Here is a 19,435-nt window from a genome sequence, read left to right as displayed (position 1 = left end):
TCCAATCCCCTGGGCCATACACCGCGTGGGGCCGGTCGGCTTCAAACAACAGCCACTGATCCCTCAAGAGCTGCTGCACAGCCCACTTCCAGCCGGAGGGGCGCAGGCAGGAGCCTGGGTGAGGGGCGCAGGCAGGAGCCTGGGTGAGGGGCGCAGGCAGGAGCCTGGGTGAGGGGCGCAGGCCGGAAGCCTGGTGTGGGCACAGGCCGGAGGCCTGGAGTGGGCACAGGCCGGAGGCCTGGAGTGGGCACAGGCCGGAGGCCTGGAGTGGGCACAGGCCGGAGGCCTGGTGTGGGCACAGGCCGGAGGCCTGGAGTGGGCACAGGCCGGAGGCCTGGAGTGGGCACAGGCCGGAGGCCTGGTGTGGGCACAGGCCGGAGCCTGCCTACTGGGCGCACAGGCCGACAGGGCCTGACTCTCCCCGCAGGCCTAGTGCCTGTCCCTGGTGCTCTAGGGAGGGTTATAAATAGGTGGAGGTGGCCCAAGGCCGCCTACCTGTCGCGGAGGGAGAGGCTGCAGCGGGGAGCTTCGTTAGCTCTTTTGCTCTCCACACGCTGCAGCACTCTCCGCCGGACTTCCGCCGCTGGTCGCCGTCGTCTGCCTTCTTGCTTGGCTCCGCCGACGTCTTCTCCCGCACTGCCGATGTCTTCTCCTGCTCCGCCGACGTCTTCTCCCGCTGCTCGGCCGCCGTCTTCTTCCACTGCTCGGCCGCCGTCTTCTTTCGCTGGAGCTCTTCTTCCGCTGCCGTCCGCCGCCCGACTGACTGCTCCCGCTCCGCAGCGCCTCTTATATGGCGCCGGGAGCGGGCGGAGCTATGACGCGGCGAGCCCCGATTGGCTCGCCGCGGCGAGCTCTGATTGGCGGCCAAGGTGCGAGCCCTGATTGGCTCGCGCTTGGCGCGCCGTTTGAAATGCGCCGCGGTGATTGGAGGGGCTTGAATCCTTTCGGATGCAAGCCCCTCCAGACTGGGACCTGCCCGCCGCGCCGCCGCCCGTCGCTCCGTTGCCCGACGCGACGTGGGGAAGAAGGGGGCACCACCCTTCACACATGTATAACCACCTTTTTTGAGAGTCTAGATACTGACGCGTCAACAATAGGCGGGTTTTCCCATTTTTTCCTATCCTCCACCGGGAAAGGAAACGCTACTAGAACCCTTTTAGGTATCTGGAATTTTTTATCCGGGTTTTCCCAAGCCTTTTCAAAAATAGAATTGAATTCCTTTTACGCAGGGAAGGTTAGCGAGGCTTTCTTATTGTCAGTGAAGTAAGCCTCCTCAACCTGCTCAAGGGTTGTATCAGCAATATTCAACACATCTCTAATGGTCTCTATCATCAACTACACCCCTTTAGCAAGAGATGCTGCCCCCCGCAACACGTCACCGTCTGCAGTGTCAGAATCGGTATCCGTATCATCCTGCATGATCTGCGCAAGAGCACGTTTACGGGAATATACAGCAGGGAGCAGTGGCGTAAGTGTGTCACAGTTGCCCGGAGGCAAGAAAAATATTGGTGCCCCATATATATATATATATATATATATATATGTAAAAAAAATTTTTTTAAATGTTTTGCTCCTGCATAGCAAGCCTACCGATTCTAACTATATTAAGCTACTACAGAACCATTGCAACTAGGCAGATCTATGTAGGGGTCCAACCACACACTACATAGATCTGCTAAGTCACTCACAATGCGGATTATTTCTCTGACAATTAATTTGCAAGTGTCATACCCAGGATTAGAACCCACAACCTATTACACTGGAAGCATGCACCTTACTGATGGCGATATCTGCTCTTGCATAGGAAGTATGAGAATTCTAACTATATGAAGTTACTTGTAATTGTCAGAGAAATAACTTCATATAGTTAGAATTCACATGCTTCCTTTATAGGAGCAAATAGCTTCATCAGTAAGGTGTCTGCTTCCAGTGTATCTATAATAAAGAGGGTGTGATTTGTAAGGTGCAGTGACTAGTGGGGAAGTCGGCTACGGAAGCGATACCGGCTGCTGTCATTTAACGTCATTGATTAATGTTACTGAACACACAGAACAGGAGGAGAGGTGCCCCCCTTCAAAGCAGGAGCCCGGCGGCAGCTGACTCCATTGCCTCCCAGAGTTCTGCCTCTGGCGGGGAGCCCTGAGGTACCAGAACTGGGCCATACTGCCATAGAGTTCTGTAAAGCCTGAGTTGCAGATTCATTTTGTGCAACCCTATTAGCTCAGGCTCCCTTGATGGTATCTGTGCTAAACCAGTGCAATCCTGATTACATGGAATGGGATCATCCTGAGAGGACATATCCTCTGCAGCATATGACACAGAGTCCCTGGACATTGTTTAATGGAGACCACAGACACTCCACACACACACACAGGGGAGGGCAGACAGAGTTTCACCCCCAAGAATGGCGAGAGAGACACAGAGATTGGAGCCAACCCACACACAACGCTTTTAATGTAAAGGGAGACCCCTTATCAGCGCTGACTGTACACCTTAATAGGTTACACAGTCGTTTTGCAGCCTCCCCCCCTTCTACAACCCCCTGGTACTGTGAGAGATAGCTGTAGTTGCTGTGGAGAAACTTGCTCTTCACTGACAGCGCTGTGCAGGCAGGAAAAAGGCGCTGAAACACTTCTGGGTCCGCTCTGAGGAAAAGCTCCGCCCCCAAAATGGCGCTGTCTTCCCACTCTTCACAGGATTATACTGGCTTGAGGATTGATGCTGGCTGAGATCCTGGGACCCCGACAGGCTGTGTGACCAGTGTAGGGTATAGGCGCTGGCTCAGGGCGCCCCTCACAGTGCCGCACTATGTACCACTGAGCCTCCGGAGCGCAGTTAATGCTGCGCTCCTACCCTGATGCCGCCATCTTCACACCGGCCCCCCGCTCGCTAGGGGAATCGGTGACTCACTCGCCACAATCTTCAGCTCTGTAAGGGGGTGGCGGCATGCTACTGGGGTGAGCGGTTCCCCTGCGGCGGGGATCGATCTATCCCCTCTGGAGCTCAGTGTCCAGTCAGCGGAGACAGTGGCTCAGACCCCGCAGGGCGGACACTGCTCCCCCGTCAGTCCCTCGATGCAGGGAGGCTGTTGCCAGCAGCCTCCCTCTAAAATAATAAACTCCAGTGGCGGATCCAGGTGGGGGGGCACTCGGGACCGTGCCCCCCCTGTCATTTGTGGCCTCCGCCCCCCCCAGGCACCGCACAGGGAGATGACGGGCACCCGCTGAGATTGTGTTACCAGCGGGAGCCCGTCTCTCCTCACCGAAAGCCGGAGGCAGGAGCTCAGTACTGTGCTAATGTAGTTGACATTTGTCCTTCTGTATCTACCAATAAGGAATAAAAAATATGTCTTATGTTGGGGAATAGGACACGCTCCCCTGGTCTATGCACAGTGTACTGTGAGATAACATTGTGCTGCTTCTTATCTCTGTATTTCTTCAGCAAACTGACTTCCTGATGTTTTGCAATCAGATATCGGTTTAATAATCTTATTCTCATAAACTATAATAAGGACTGAAAACCGGTTCCCTTTCACTGATCAAGAGCTGTTCATTGGGTACAAGAGGCGCAGCAACCGTGTGGCCTCAGGTCCTGATTCAGGGATGGTTGGTAATGCAGCTGCTCTCGGGTACGGAAATATGCAATCGCTACTCCCAGCCGTCCCTCTGTGCTCCGCTGTGCACTCTCAGGCTCTGTGGTCAGCGCAGTTGCGATGGTAAACACTCCAACATCGACACAACATCAGTCGCACCATCGACACTTGCGATAGCCTAGGGTCTACTCTAGCTACTCTCCGGAAATCCAACTGAACATGGCCTCTGAAACAGTGGCTTTACTATTGGGCACGCAGCAGAGTTCCCAGACAACTCTCGGCCCGTGGCACTCCCGAAACACGTCCATGAAACGGACACTTTTTGTGCGCTCTTTATATCCCCTCCCAGTCTCCACCCTGAAACGCCCAGGAATGACACACCCCTTCTTTCCTTTATTGCACAAAGCTCGGTTATGTTACTTTCATTCACTGGTACAGTCATTTATTGGGTATACGTTTAAGATTCCGGCTGTCAAAATCCCGACATCCACCAGAACACTGGGATACTGACAGCCGGAATCGTAAGGGTAAGTATAGCCGGGAGGGTTTGGATTTGGCTGCAGGAAGGGAGGGGGGGGAGGTTTGGGCACCACCCGGGGGTTAGGTTTAGGCTGCGGGGGGAGGTTAGGGTTAGGCATCACCCGGGGGGTATGGTTTAATCACTAAGGGGGGAGGGTTAGGGATAGGCTGCGGTAAGGGAGGGTTAGGGGTGTGGGTGGGGGGTAGAATACTCACCTCAATCCTGTTGGGATTGTCACCATCGTGATGCCGGCGTCGGTATTGTGACTGCCGGTACCCCGTCCACCGGGATCGGATACCGATCCAATTTTTTGCACAGATAAATAATTAAAAAAAGATAATATTTTACAATTTAATATTGCACCATGTTACAAAAGTCTCTGTGGGGGAAATTGACCAAATCTTGGCGACAGATACGGTGGAGAATTTGCTCATTTCTGGCACAGCCTGTACGATGGCAGTTGGAAGCTGATTGGTTGATACTTTTTCTGTCTCCAAGATTTGATAAATCTCCCCCCAACGTTGTCTTTTCTTTATACTATGTCTAATATAGAATGATTGCTTCGTAAATAGCGGTGCTCAATTTACACTATTGCACTACCTGACCATGTTTTACTGTGCTCTGATTGGCTACAGGTTGGTCTATACTAGAGATGAGCGGGTTCGGTTCCTCGGAATCCGAACCCGCCCGAACTTCATGTTTTTTTACACGGGTCCGAGCGACTCGGATCTTCCCGCCTTGCTCGGTTAACCCGAGCGCGCCCGAACGTCATCATGACGCTGTCGGATTCTCGCGAGGCTCGGATTCTATCGCGAGACTCGGATTCTATATAAGGAGCCGCGCGTCGCCGCCATTTTCACACGTGCATTGAGATTGATAGGGAGAGGACGTGGCTGGCGTCCTCTCCATTTAGATTAGAAGAGAGAGAGTGAGATTGAGACAGAGACACTTGATTTACTGGAGCTTAGGAGTACTAGAGAGTGCAGAGTTTACTAGTGACTGACCACTGACCAGTGACCACCAGTGCAGTTTTATTTAATATAATCCGTTCTCTGCCTGAAAAAAACGATACACAGTGACTCAGTCACATACCATATCTGTGCTCAGCCCAGTGTGCTGCATCATCTATGTATAATATCTGACTGTGCTCACACAGCTTAATTGTGGGGGAGACTGGGGAGCAGTTATAGGTTATAGCAGGAGCCAGGAGTACATACATATTATTAAAATTAAACAGTGCACACTTTTGCTGCAGGCAGGAGTGCCACTGCCAGTGTGACTGACCAGTGACCTGACCACACTGACCACCAGTATAGTATACTATATTGTGATTGCCTGAAAAAGTTAAACACTCGTCGTGTGACTTGTGTGGTGTTTTTTTTTTTTATTCTATAAAAAACTCATTCTGCTGACAGACAGTGTCCAGCAGGTCCGTCATTATATAATATATACCTGTCCGGCTGCAGTAGTGATATATATATATTTTTTATATCATTATTTATCATCCAGTCACAGCAGACACAGTACGGTAGTTCACGGCTGTAGCTACCTCTGTGTCGGCACTCGGCAGTCCATCCATAATTGTATACCACCTACCCGTGGTTTTTTTTTTCTTTCTTCTTTATACATACTACATCTCATTATCATCCAGTCTATATTAGCAGCAGACACAGTACAGTACGGTAGTCCACGGCTGTAGCTACCTCTGTGTCGGCACTCGGCAGTCCATCCATAATTGTATACCACCTACCCGTGTTTTTTTTTTCTTTCTTCTTTATACATACATACTACATCTCATTATCAACCAGTCTATATTAGCAGCAGACACAGTACAGTACGGTAGTCCACGGCTGTAGCTACCTCTGTGTCGGCACTCGGCAGTCCGTCCATAATTGTATACCACCTACCCGTGGTTTTTTTTTCTTTCTTCTTTATACATACTACATCTCATTATCAACCAGTCTATATTAGCAGCAGACACAGTACAGTACGGTAGTCCACGGCTGTAGCTACCTCTGTGTCGGCACTCGGCAGTCTGTCCATAATTGTATACCACCTACCCGTGGTTTTTTTTTCTTTCTTCTTTATACATACATACTACATCTCATTATCAACCAGTCTATATTAGCAGCAGAAACAGTACAGTACGGTAGTCCACGGCTGTAGCTACCTCTGTGTCGGCACTCGGCAGTCCATCCATAATTGTATACCACCTACCCGTGGTTTTTTTTTCTTTCTTCTTTATACATACATACTACATCTCATTATCAACCAGTCTATATTAGCAGCAGAAACAGTACAGTACGGTAGTCCACGGCTGTAGCTACCTCTGTGTCGGCACTCGGCAGTCCATCCATAATTGTATACCACCTACCCGTGGTTTTTTTTTCTTTCTTCTTTATACATACATACTACATCTCATTATCATCCAGTCTATATTAGCAGCAGACACAGTACAGTACGGTAGTCCACGGCTGTAGCTACCTCTGTGTCGGCACTCGGCAGTCCATCCATAATTGTATACCACCTACCCGTGGTTTTTTTTTCCTTTCTTCTTTATACATACTACATCTCATTATCATCCAGTCTATATTAGCAGCAGACACAGTACAGTACGGTAGTCCACGGCTGTAGCTACCTCTGTGTCGGCACTCGGCAGTCCATCCATAATTGTATACCACCTACCCGTGGTTTTTTTTTCTTTCTTCTTTATACATACATACTACATCTCATTATCAACCAGTCTATATTAGCAGCAGACACAGTACAGTACGGTAGTCCACGGCTGTAGCTACCTCTGTGTCGGCACTCGGCAGTCCGTCCATAATTGTATACCACCTACCCGTGGTTTTTTTTTTTCTTCTTTATACATACTACATCTCATTATCAACCAGTCTATATTAGCAGCAGACACAGTACAGTACGGTAGTCCACGGCTGTAGCTACCTCTGTGTCGGCACTCGGCAGTCCGTCCATAATTGTATACCACCTACCCGTGGTTTTTTTTTTCTTTCTTCTTTATACATACATACTACATCTCATTATCATCCAGTCTATATTAGCAGCAGACACAGTACAGTACGGTAGTCCACGGCTGTAGCTACCTCTGTGTCGGCACTCGGCAGTCCATCCATAATTGTATACCACCTACCCGTGGTTTTTTTTTTCTTTCTTCTTTATACATACTACATCTCATTATCATCCAGTCTACATTAGCAGCAGACACAGTACAGTACGGTAGTCCACGGCTGTAGCTACCTCTGTGTCGGCACTCGGCAGTCCATCCATAATTGTATACCACCTACCCGTGGTTTTTTTTTCTTTCTTCTTTATACATACATACTACATCTCATTATCAACCAGTCTATATTAGCAGCAGACACAGTACAGTACGGTAGTCCACGGCTGTAGCTACCTCTGTGTCGGCACTCGGCAGTCCGTCCATAATTGTATACCACCTACCCGTGTTTTTTTTTTCTTTCTTCTTTATACATACATACTACATCTCATTATCATCCAGTGTATATTAGCAGCAGACACAGTACAGTACGGTAGTCCACGGCTGTAGCTACCTCTGTGTCGGCACTTGGCAGTCCATCCATAATTGTATACCACCTACCCGTGTTTTTTTTTTCTTTCTTCTTTATACATACAACATCTCATTATCAACCAGTCTATATTAGCAGCAGACACAGTACAGTACGGTAGTCCACGGCTGTAGCTACCTCTGTGTCGGCACTCGGCAGTCCATCCATAATTGTATACCACCTACCCGTGGTTTTTTTTTCTTTCTTCTTTATACATACATACTACATCTCATTATCATCCAGTCTATATTAGCAGCAGACACAGTACAGTACGGTAGTCCACGGCTGTAGCTACCTCTGTGTCGGCACTCGGCAGTCCGTCCATAATTGTATACCACCTACCCGTGGTTTTTTTTTCTTTCTTCTTTATACATACTACATCTCATTATCATCCAGTCTATATTAGCAGCAGACACAGTACAGTACGGTAGTCCACGGCTGTAGCTACCTCTGTGTCGGCACTCGGCAGTCCGTCCATAATTGTATACCACCTACCCGTGGTTCTTTCTTCTTTATACATACATACTACATCTCATTATCATCCAGTCTATATTAGCAGCAGACACAGTACAGTACGGTAGTCCACGGCTGTAGCTACCTCTGTGTCGGCACTCGGCAGTCCATTCATAATTGTATACTAGTATCCATCCATCTCCATTGTTTACCTGAGGTGCCTTTTAGTTGTGCCTATTAAAATATGGAGAACAAAAATGTTGAGGTTCCAAAATTAGGGAAAGATCAAGATCCACTTCCACCTCGTGCTGAAGCTGCTGCCACTAGTCATGGCCGAGACGATGAAATGCCAGCAACGTCGTCTGCCAAGGCCGATGCCCAATGTCATAGTACAGAGCATGTCAAATCCAAAACACCAAATATCAGTAAAAAAAGGACTCCAAAACCTAAAATAAAATTGTCGGAGGAGAAGCGTAAACTTGCCAATATGCCATTTACCACACGGAGTGGCAAGGAACGGCTGAGGCCCTGGCCTATGTTCATGGCTAGTGGTTCAGCTTCACATGAGGATGGAGGCACTCAGCCTCTCGCTAGAAAAATGAAAAGACTCAAGCTGGCAAAAGCAGTAGCACGGCAAAGAACTGTGCGTTCTTCGAAATCCCAAATCCACAAGGAGAGTCCAATTGTGTCGGTTGCGATGCCTGACCTTCCCAACACTGGACGTGAAGAGCATGCGCCTTCCACCATTTGCACGCCCCCTGCAAGTGCTGGAAGGAGCACCCGCAGTCCAGTTCCTGATAGTCAGATTGAAGATGTCAGTGTTGAAGTACACCAGGATGAGGAGGATATGGGTGTTGCTGGCGCTGGGGAGGAAATTGACCAGGAGGATTCTGATGGTGAGGTGGTTTGTTTAAGTCAGGCACCCGGGGAGACACCTGTTGTCCGTGGGAGGAATATGGCCGTTGACATGCCTGGTGAAAATACCAAAAAAATCAGCTCTTCGGTGTGGAACTATTTCAACAGAAATGCGGACAACAGGTGTCAAGCCGTGTGTTCCCTTTGTCAAGCTGTAATAAGTAGGGGTAAGGACGTTAACCACCTCGGAACATCCTCCCTTATACATCACCTGCAGCGCATTCATAATAAGTCAGTGACAAGTTCAAAAACTTTGGGTGACAGCGGAAGCAGTCCACTGACCAGTAAATCCCTTCCTCTTGTAACCAAGCTCACGCAAACCACCCCACCAACTCCCTCAGTGTCAATTTCCTCCTTCCCCAGGAATGCCAATAGTCCTGCAGGCCATGTCACTGGCAATTCTGACGAGTCCTCTCCTGCCTGGGATTCCTCCGATGCATCCTTGCGTGTAACGCCTACTGCTGCTGGCGCTGCTGTTGTTGCTGCTGGGAGTCGATGGTCATCCCAGAGGGGAAGTCGTAAGCCCACTTGTACTACTTCCAGTAAGCAATTGACTGTTCAACAGTCCTTTGCGAGGAAGATGAAATATCACAGCAGTCATCCTGCTGCAAAGCGGATAACTGAGGCCTTGACAACTATGTTGGTGTTAGACGTGCGTCCGGTATCCGCCGTTAGTTCACAGGGAACTAGACAATTTATTGAGGCAGTGTGCCCCCGTTACCAAATACCATCTAGGTTCCACTTCTCTAGGCAGGCGATACCGAAAATGTACACGGACCTCAGAAAAAGACTCACCAGTGTCCTAAAAAATGCAGCTGGACCCAATGTCCACTTAACCACGGACATGTGGACAAGTGGAGCAGGGCAGGGTCAGGACTATATGACTGTGACAGCCCACTGGGTAGATGTATGGACTCCCGCCGCAAGAACAGCAGCGGCGGCACCAGTAGCAGCATCTCGCAAACGCCAACTCTTTCCTAGGCAGGCTACGCTTTGTATCACCGCTTTCCAGAATACGCACACAGCTGAAAACCTCTTACGGCAACTGAGGAAGATCATCGCGGAATGGCTTACCCCAATTGGACTCTCCTGTGGATTTGTGGCATCGGACAACGCCAGCAATATTGTGTGTGCATTAAATATGGGCAAATTCCAGCACGTCCCATGTTTTGCACATACCTTGAATTTGGTGGTGCAGAATTTTTTAAAAAACGACAGGGGCGTGCAAGAGATGCTGTCGGTGGCCAGAAGAATTGCGGGACACTTTCGGCGTACAGGCACCACGTACAGAAGACTGGAGCACCACCAAAAACTACTGAACCTGCCCTGCCATCATCTGAAGCAAGAAGTGGTAACGAGGTGGAATTCAACCCTCTATATGCTTCAGAGGTTGGAGGAGCAGCAAAAGGCCATTCAAGCCTATACAATTGAGCACGATATAGGAGGTGGAATGCACCTGTCTCAAGCGCAGTGGAGAATGATTTCAACGTTGTGCAAGGTTCTGATGCCCTTTGAACTTGCCACACGTGAAGTCAGTTCAGACACTGCCAGCCTGAGTCAGGTCATTCCCCTCATCAGGCTTTTGCAGAAGAAGCTGGAGACATTGAAGGAGGAGCTAACACGGAGCGATTCCGCTAGGCATGTGGGACTTGTGGATGGAGCCCTTAATTCGCTTAACAAGGATTCACGGGTGGTCAATCTGTTGAAATCAGAGCACTACATTTTGGCCACCGTGCTCGATCCTAGATTTAAAGCCTACCTTGGATCTCTCTTTCCGGCAGACACAAGTCTGCTGGGGTTGAAAGACCTGCTGGTGAGAAAATTGTCAAGTCAAGCGGAACGCGACCTGTCAACATCTCCTCCTTCACATTCTCCCGCAACTGGGGGTGCGAGGAAAAGGCTCAGAATTCCGAGCCCACCCGCTGGCGGTGATGCAGGGCAGTCTGGAGCGACTGCTGATGCTGACATCTGGTCCGGACTGAAGGACCTGACAACGATTACGGACATGTCGTCTACTGTCACTGCATATGATTCTCTCAACATTGAAAGAATGGTGGAGGATTATATGAGTGACCGCATCCAAGTAGGCACGTCACACAGTCCGTACTTATACTGGCAGGAAAAAGAGGCAATTTGGAGGCCCTTGCACAAACTGGCTTTATTCTACCTAAGTTGCCCTCCCACAAGTGTGTACTCCGAAAGAGTGTTTAGTGCCGCCGCTCACCTTGTCAGCAATCGGCGTACGAGGTTACATCCAGAAAATGTGGAGAAGATGATGTTCATTAAAATGAATTATAATCAATTCCTCCGCGGAGACATTGACCAGCAGCAATTGCCTCCACAAAGTACACAGGGAGCTGAGATGGTGGATTCCAGTGGGGACGAATTGATAATCTGTGAGGAGGGGGATGTACACGGTGATATATCGGAGGATGATGATGAGGTGGACATCTTGCCTCTGTAGAGCCAGTTTGTGCAAGGAGAGATTAATTGCTTCTTTTTTGGGGGGGGTCCAAACCAACCCGTCATATCAGTCACAGTCGTGTGGCAGACCCTGTCACTGAAATGATGGGTTGGTTAAAGTGTGCATGTCCTGTTTATACAACATAAGGGTGGGTGGGAGGGCCCAAGGACAATTCCATCTTGCACCTCTTTTTTCTTTTATTTTTCTTTGCGTCATGTGCTGTTTGGGGAGGGTTTTTTGGAAGGGCCATCCTGCGTGACACTGCAGTGCCACTCCTAGATGGGCCCGGTGTTTGTGTCGGCCACTAGGGTCGCTTATCTTACTCACACAGTCAGCTACCTCATTGCGCCTCTTTTTTTCTTTGCGTCATGTGCTGTTTGGGGAGGGTTTTTTGGAAGGGACATCCTGCGTGACACTGCAGTGCCACTCCTAGATGGGCCCGGTGTTTGTGTCGGCCACTAGGGTCGCTTATCTTACTCACACAGTCAGCTACCTCATTGCGCCTCTTTTTTTCTTTGCGTCATGTGCTGTTTGGGGAGGGTTTTTTGGAAGGGACATCCTGCGTGACACTGCAGTGACACTCCTAGATGGGCCCGGTGTTTGTGTCGGCCACTAGGGTCGCTTATCTTACTCACACAGTCAGCTACCTCATTGCGCCTCTTTTTTTCTTTGCGTCATGTGCTGTTTGGGGAGGGTTTTTTGGAAGGGACATCCTGCGTGACACTGCAGTGCCACTCCTAGATGGGCCCGGTGTTTGTGTCGGCCACTAGGGTCGCTAATCTTACTCACACAGCTACCTCATTGCGCCTCTTTTTTTCTTTGCGTCATGTGCTGTTTGGGGAGGGTTTTTTGGAAGGGACATCCTGCGTGACACTGCAGTGCCACTCCTAGATGGGCCCGGTGTTTGTGTCGGCCACTAGGGTCGCTTATCTTACTCACACAGCGACCTCGGTGCAAATTTTAGGACTAAAAATAATATTGTGAGGTGTGAGGTATTCAGAATAGACTGAAAATGAGTGGAAATTATGGTTTTTGAGGTTAATAATACTTTGGGATCAAAATGACCCCCAAATTCTATGATTTAAGCTGTTTTTTAGGGTTTTTTGAAAAAAACACCCGAATCCAAAACACACCCGAATCCGACAAAAAAAATTCGGTGAGGTTTTGCCAAAACACGGTCGAACCCAAAACACGGCCGCGGAACCGAACCCAAAACCAAAACACAAAACCCGAAAAATTTCAGGCGCTCATCTCTATACCCATAAACATTCTAATGCTCTAATTGGCTAGATATTGGGTTTTTCCCACCTAGAGAAGAAATCGCTGAGGAAATGTGAATACACTGCGCACCCACCTCCACCTTGGCGTTAATGTATCATTTTTGTTTACCCCAGAACCTGAGCCTGCGTTCACCCACCAGGACAAGGTGCAGAAGGAGATCCAGGCCGTCCTGACTGAGAGCGCCACCCTGAGCTGCGAGGTGTCCCAGGAGAAGACGGAGGTGAAGTGGTACAAGGACGGGAAGCTAGTCACCTCCAGCAAGAAACTGCGGGTGGAGTCTGACGGCAAATCCCGCCGCCTGGTGGTGGAGCAGGTGGAGAAGAAAGACGCTGGAGAGTACAGCTGTGAGGCCAACGGGCAGAAGATCAACTTCAAGATCAACGTCAAAGGTTATAGCTACACACATGTGCAGCACATTTCATTACATGTCACCCTACAACCCATATCATTATACCCCCTAATAATCACCACCATATCATTATATCCCCATCAGTTCCCACTCATATATCCCCTAATGATCCCTGCCACATCATTATATCCCCAATTGATCCTACCCATATCATTAAATCCCCACCAATCCCCCACATATAATTATATCCCTCTATCAAACCTCCCTATAACATTATATCCCCAAGCATTCCTCACCATATCATTATACCCCCCCCCCCCCCATCAATCATCCCCATATTATACCCCTCCATCAAAAATCTGCATATCATAATACTCCCATCAATCCTCCCCATATAATTATATCCCCGGTCAATAGCCCCCTGGCTCTGTCATCTCACTTACCTACAGGAGCGGATTTAGGGATGAGGGTGCCCCTAATCACAACAGTAACAGCTGCCCCCCCCTTCCCCCCCCCCCCCATATGCCTAATTTGATTATTTTTGATTGGTTATAAGCCCTCATTTTATGATATCCAATTTCTTAGAATAATAAAAAAGCCATTAACTATGACATTTTAATTATGTGTACATATTTACTAAGTAGGACAACTCATAGGGGCAGTGTGTACATGTGCTGCCCATTTACACTACATTCAGTGGAAATATTTTGCCGTTTCTGGTACTTTTTGGGCTGACAGCAGGGCCGGATCCAAGGGGGGGCGAACGGGGCGAACGCCCCCCCTAACAGTCATAGCCACGCCCACTTACATGAGGTGGGGGCTGCTGCCAGGTGATGGTGTGTGGCTGCACTGACATCCCTCCCCATCCTCCATGTCACTGGGGCCCCTAGCCCAATCTGCCATCATCACATGCCGTCACACCCACCTTGGGCAGTGTGTGCAGCCCGTATGTGTGTTAGTAGTTACATGTGCCTGGTGTGTGTGTGCTACATAAGAAGCACATGTGCAGCCTGGCAATGCTTTATATGCTTTTTAGAGCATTAATGGACAGTTGGTATGCGTAGTGGGAGGAGTAATGAGTGTAGGGGAGGAGTCAGGAATAAATAAACCGCCCCCCCTAAAAGAAAAGTCTAGATCCGTCCCTGGCTGACAGTACCAACACAAGCATCCAAGTGCCGCCCCCCAACAACTGCCGCCCTTGGGCATGTGCCTTACGTGCCTAATGGGAAGTTCGCCACTACTTACCTATGTTGTATCCTGTCACAAAGTTGTGCCCACAATTCATATTATATCAAGTGTAATTGTGTATTTTATATAGTACATGTACAACTTCAAATGGCAAAATAGATGGGCCAAGCGGTTATCTGCACCCCCGTGCACCTTGTCTGGTGACCCACCTACTGACTCACTCTCATCTCCTCGGATTGCTCGTACAGTAATTCTGAGGGCATGCTCTCATTGGCTAGATGTTGGGCGTTTCCCACTTATTTTAAATTCACTTACACACAGACATCAGTGCGACACAAAGTAAATCCCAGCGAAACGCGTCTGTAAAGTGTGACTATACTTTGCGGTTACTTTTATACTTTCTCTTTATTTCAGAACCTGAGCCTGCTTTCACCAATCAGGACAAGGTGCAGAAGGACGTAGTGGCCGTTATAAGTGAGAGCGCCACCCTGAGCTGCGAGGTGTCCCAGGAGAAGACGGAGGTGAAGTGGTACAAGGACGGGAAGCTGGTCACCTCCAGCAAGAAACTACGGGTGGAGTCTGACGGCAAATCCCGCCGCCTGGTGGTGGAACAGGTGGAGAAGAAAGACGCCGGAGAGTACAGCTGTGAGGTCGCCGGGCAGAAGATCAACTTCAAGATCAACGTCAAAGGTTATTATAGCTACACACATGTGCAGCACATTTCATTACATGTCACCCTACAACCCATATCATTATATCCCCTAATAATCACCACCATATCATTATATCCCAATAAGTCCTCCCCATATCATTATATCCCCTAATAGTCACCACCATATCATTATATCCCCATCAGTTCCCACTCATATAATATCCCCTAATGATCCCTGCCACATCATTATATCCCCAATTAATCCTACACATATCATTAAATCCCCACCAATCCCCCACATATAATTATAACCCTCTATCAGACCTCCCTATAACATTATATCCCCAAGCATTCCTCACCATATCATTATACCCCCCCACCCCCCCATCAATCATCCCCATATTATACCCCTCCATCAAAAATCTGCATATCATAATACTCCCATCAATCCTCCCCATATAATTATATCCCCGGTCAATAGCCCCCTGGCTCTGTCATCTCACTTACCTACAGGAGCGGATTTAGGGATGAGGGTGCCCCTAATCACAACAGTAACAGCTGCCCCCCCCCCCCCCTCCCCCGATATGCCTAATTTGATTATTTTTGATTGGTTATAAGCCCTCATTTTATGATATCCAATTTCTTAGAATAATTAAAAAGCCATTAGCTATGACATTTTAATTATGTGTACATATTTACTAAGTAGGACAACTCATAGGGGCAGTGTGTACATGTCCTGCCCATTTACACTACATTCAGTGGAAATATTTTGCCGTTTCTGGTACTTTTTGGGCTGACAGTACAAACACAAGCATCCAAGTGCCGCCCCCCAACAACTGCCGCCCCTGGGCATGTGCCTTACGCGCCTAATGGGAAGTTCGCCACTACTTACCTATGTTGTATCCTGTCACAAAGTTGTGCCCACAATTCATATTATATCAAATGTAATTGTGTATTTTATATAGTACATGTACAACTTCAAATGGCAAAATAGATGGGCCAAGCGGTTATCTGCACCCCTGTGCACCTTGTCTGGTGACCCACCTACTGACTCACTCTCATCTCCTCGGATTGCTCGTACAGTAATTCTGAGGGCATGCTCTCATTGGCTAGATGTTGGGCGTTTCCCACTTATTTTAAATTCACTTACACACAGACATCAGTGCGACACAAAGTAAATCCCAGCGAAACTCGTCTGTAAAGTGTGACTATACTTTGCTGTTACTTTTATACTTTCTCTTTATTTCAGAACCTGAGCCTGCTTTCACCCACCAGGACAAGGTGCAGAAGGACGTAGTGGCCGTTATAAGTGAGAGCGCCTCCCTGAGCTGCGAGGTGTCCCAGGAGAAGACGGAGGTGAAGTGGTACAAGGACGGGAAGCTGGTCACTTCCAGCAAGAAACTGCGGGTGGAGTCTGACGGCAAATCCCGCCGCCTGGTGGTGGAGCAGGTGGAGAAGAAAGACGCCGGAGAGTACAGCTGTGAGGCCAACGGGCAGAAGATCAACTTCAAGATCAACGTCAAAGGTTATTATAGCTACACACATGTGCAGCACATTTCATTACATGTCACCCTACAACCCATATCATTATATCCCCTAATAATCACCACCATATCATTATATCCCCAAATAATCACCACCATATCATTATATCCCCATCAGTCCTCCCCATATCATTATATCCCCTAATAGTCACCACCATATCATTATATCCCCATCAGTTCCCACTCATATAATATCCCCTAATGATCCCTGCCACATCATTATATCCTCAATTAATCCTACCCATATCATTAAATCCCCACCAATCCCCCACATATAATTATAACCCTCTATCAAACCTCCCTATAACATTATATCCCCAAGCATTCCTCACCATATCATTATACCCCCCCCCCCCATCAATCATCCCCATATTATACCCCTCCATCAAAAATCTGCATATCATAATACTCCCATCAATCCTCCCCATATAATTATATCCCCTGTCAATAGCACCCTGGCTCTGTCATCTCACTTACCTACAGGAGCGGATATAGGGATGAGGGTGCCCCTAATCACAACAGTAACAGCCGCCCCCCCCCCCCCCCCTCCCCCCATATGCCTAATTTGATTATTTTTGATTGGTTATAAGCCCTCATTTTATGATATCCAATTTCTTAGAATAATTAAAAAGCCATTAGCTATGACATTTTAATTATGTGTACATATTTACTAAGTAGGACAACTCATAGGGGCAGTGTGTACATGTCCTGCCCATTTACACTACATTCAGTGGAAATATTTTGCCGTTTCTGGTACTTTTTGGGCTGACAGTACCAACACAAGCATCCAAGTGCCGCCCCCCAACAACTGCCGCCCCTGGGCATGTGCCTTACGCGCCTAATGGGAAGTTCGCCACTACTTACCTATGTTGTATCCTGTCACAAAGTTGTGCCCACAATTCATATTATATCAAATGGAATTGTGTATTTTATATAGTACATGTACAACTTCAAATGGCAAAATAGATGGGCCAAGCGGTTATCTGCACCCCTGTGCACCTTGTCTGGTGACCCACCTACTGACTCACTCTCATCTCCTCGGATTGCTCGTACAGTAATTCTGATGGCATGCTCTCATTGGCTAGATGTTGGGCGTTTCCCACTTATTTTAAATTCACTTACACACAGACATCAGTGAGACACAAAGTAAATCCCAGCGAAACGCGTCTGGTTGAGTGTGACCATACTTTGCTGTAACTTTTATACTTTCTCTTTATCTCAGAACCTGAGCCTGCGTTCACCCACCAGGACAAGGTGCAGAAGGACGTAGTGGCCATTATAAGTGAGAGCGCCTCCCTGAGCTGCGAGGTGTCCCAGGAGAAGACGGAGGTGAAGTGGTACAAGGACGGGAAGCTGGTCACCTCCAGCAAGAAACTGCGGGTGGAGTCTGACGGCAAATCCCGCCGCCTGGTGGTGGAGCAGGTGGAGAAGAAAGACGCTGGAGAGTACAGCTGTGAGGTCGCCGGGCAGAAGATCAACTTCAAGATCAACGTCAAAGGTTATTATAGCTACACACATGTGCAGCACATTTCATTACATGTCATCCTACAACCCATATCATTATATCCCCTAATAATCACCACCATATCATTATATCCCCATCAGTCCTCCCCATATCATTATATCCCCATCAGTTCCCACCCATAGCATATCCCCCCAATGATCACCGCCATATAATTAGATCTCCATCATTATTCCCCATATCATTATTTTCTCCATCAACCCCGCCATATGATTACATCCTCCATCAATCTTCCCAATATCATTATATCCCCATCAGTCCTCCCCATATCATTATATCCCCCATCAATTCTCCCCATATCATTATATCCCCCATCAGTCCTCCCCATATCATTATATCCCCCATCAATTCTCCCCATATCATTATATCCCCCATCAGTCCTCCCCATATCATTATATCCCCCATCAGTCCTCCCCATATCATTATATCCCCCATCAGTCCTCCCCATATCATTATATCCCCATCAATCCTCCCCATATCATTATATCCCCCATCAGTTCCCACCCATAACGTATCCCCCATATCATTATATCCCCATCAGTTCCCACCCATAGCATATCCCCCCAATGATCCCCCCCATATCATTATATCCCCATCAGTTCCCACCCATAGCATATCCCCCCAATGATCCCCGCCATGTAATTAGATTTCCATCATTCCTCCCCATATCATTACTTTCTCCATCAACCCCGCCATATGATTACATCCTCCATCAATCTTCCCAATATCATTATATCCCCATCAATCCTCCCGATATCATTTTATCCCCCATCAGTTCCAACCTACATCATATCCCCCGATGATCCCCGCCATATCATTATTTCCCCCAGCATTCCTCCAATATCATTATTACATCCCCATCAATCCTCCCATTATACCCCCCATCAATCATCCCCATATCATTATACCCCCATCAATCCTCCCCATATAATTATGTCCCCCGTCGATAGCCCCCTGGCTCTGTCATCTCACTTACCTATGTTGTATCATGTCACAAAGTTGTGCCCCCAATTCATATGATACCAAGTGTATAATACATGTACAACTTTAAACGGCAGACTAGATTGGCCCAGAGGTTCGTATGTGCCGTCACATTCTCTGTTTCTATCTCCCTGTCCCGCTCTTTACTCAGCTTCTCAGGGGGTGGAGATAATTAGGGCATGAAGAAAGAGAGCACCCCCCCCCCCCCCACTGTGCCCCTTTCTGGTGACCCACCTACAGAGTCACTCTCATCTCCTCGGATTGCTCATACAGTAATTCTGAGGGCATGCTCTCATTGGCTAGATGTTGGGCGTTTCCCACTTATTTTAAATTCACGTACACACAGACATCAGTGAGACACAAAGTAAATCCCAGCGAAACGCGTCT

The 19,435-nt window shown here is 48.2% G+C and overlaps 1 protein-coding gene across 3 annotated transcripts in view; it reads left to right on the top strand.

The window, feature by feature from the left end:
* OBSCN (obscurin, cytoskeletal calmodulin and titin-interacting RhoGEF) overlaps positions 1–19,435 on the top strand; it is a 370,748-nt gene that overhangs the window by 136,022 nt on the left and 215,291 nt on the right. For all 3 annotated transcript variants that reach the window (XM_063924540.1, XM_063924539.1, XM_063924541.1), the window contains exons 18-21: positions 12,926–13,201; positions 14,764–15,039; positions 16,251–16,526; positions 17,768–18,043. In XM_063924540.1, the coding sequence (XP_063780610.1) occupies positions 12,926–13,201; positions 14,764–15,039; positions 16,251–16,526; positions 17,768–18,043 (1,104 nt within the window). The remainder of the gene's footprint in view (positions 1–12,925; positions 13,202–14,763; positions 15,040–16,250; positions 16,527–17,767; positions 18,044–19,435) is intronic.

Source organism: Pseudophryne corroboree, chromosome 5 (assembly GCF_028390025.1).
Source record: "Pseudophryne corroboree isolate aPseCor3 chromosome 5, aPseCor3.hap2, whole genome shotgun sequence".
In the NCBI taxonomy this organism is placed as follows: domain Eukaryota; kingdom Metazoa; phylum Chordata; class Amphibia; order Anura; family Myobatrachidae; genus Pseudophryne; species Pseudophryne corroboree.
The sequence above is the reverse complement of the archived record's forward strand: the minus strand, read 5'-3'. Positions and strand labels throughout refer to the sequence as shown.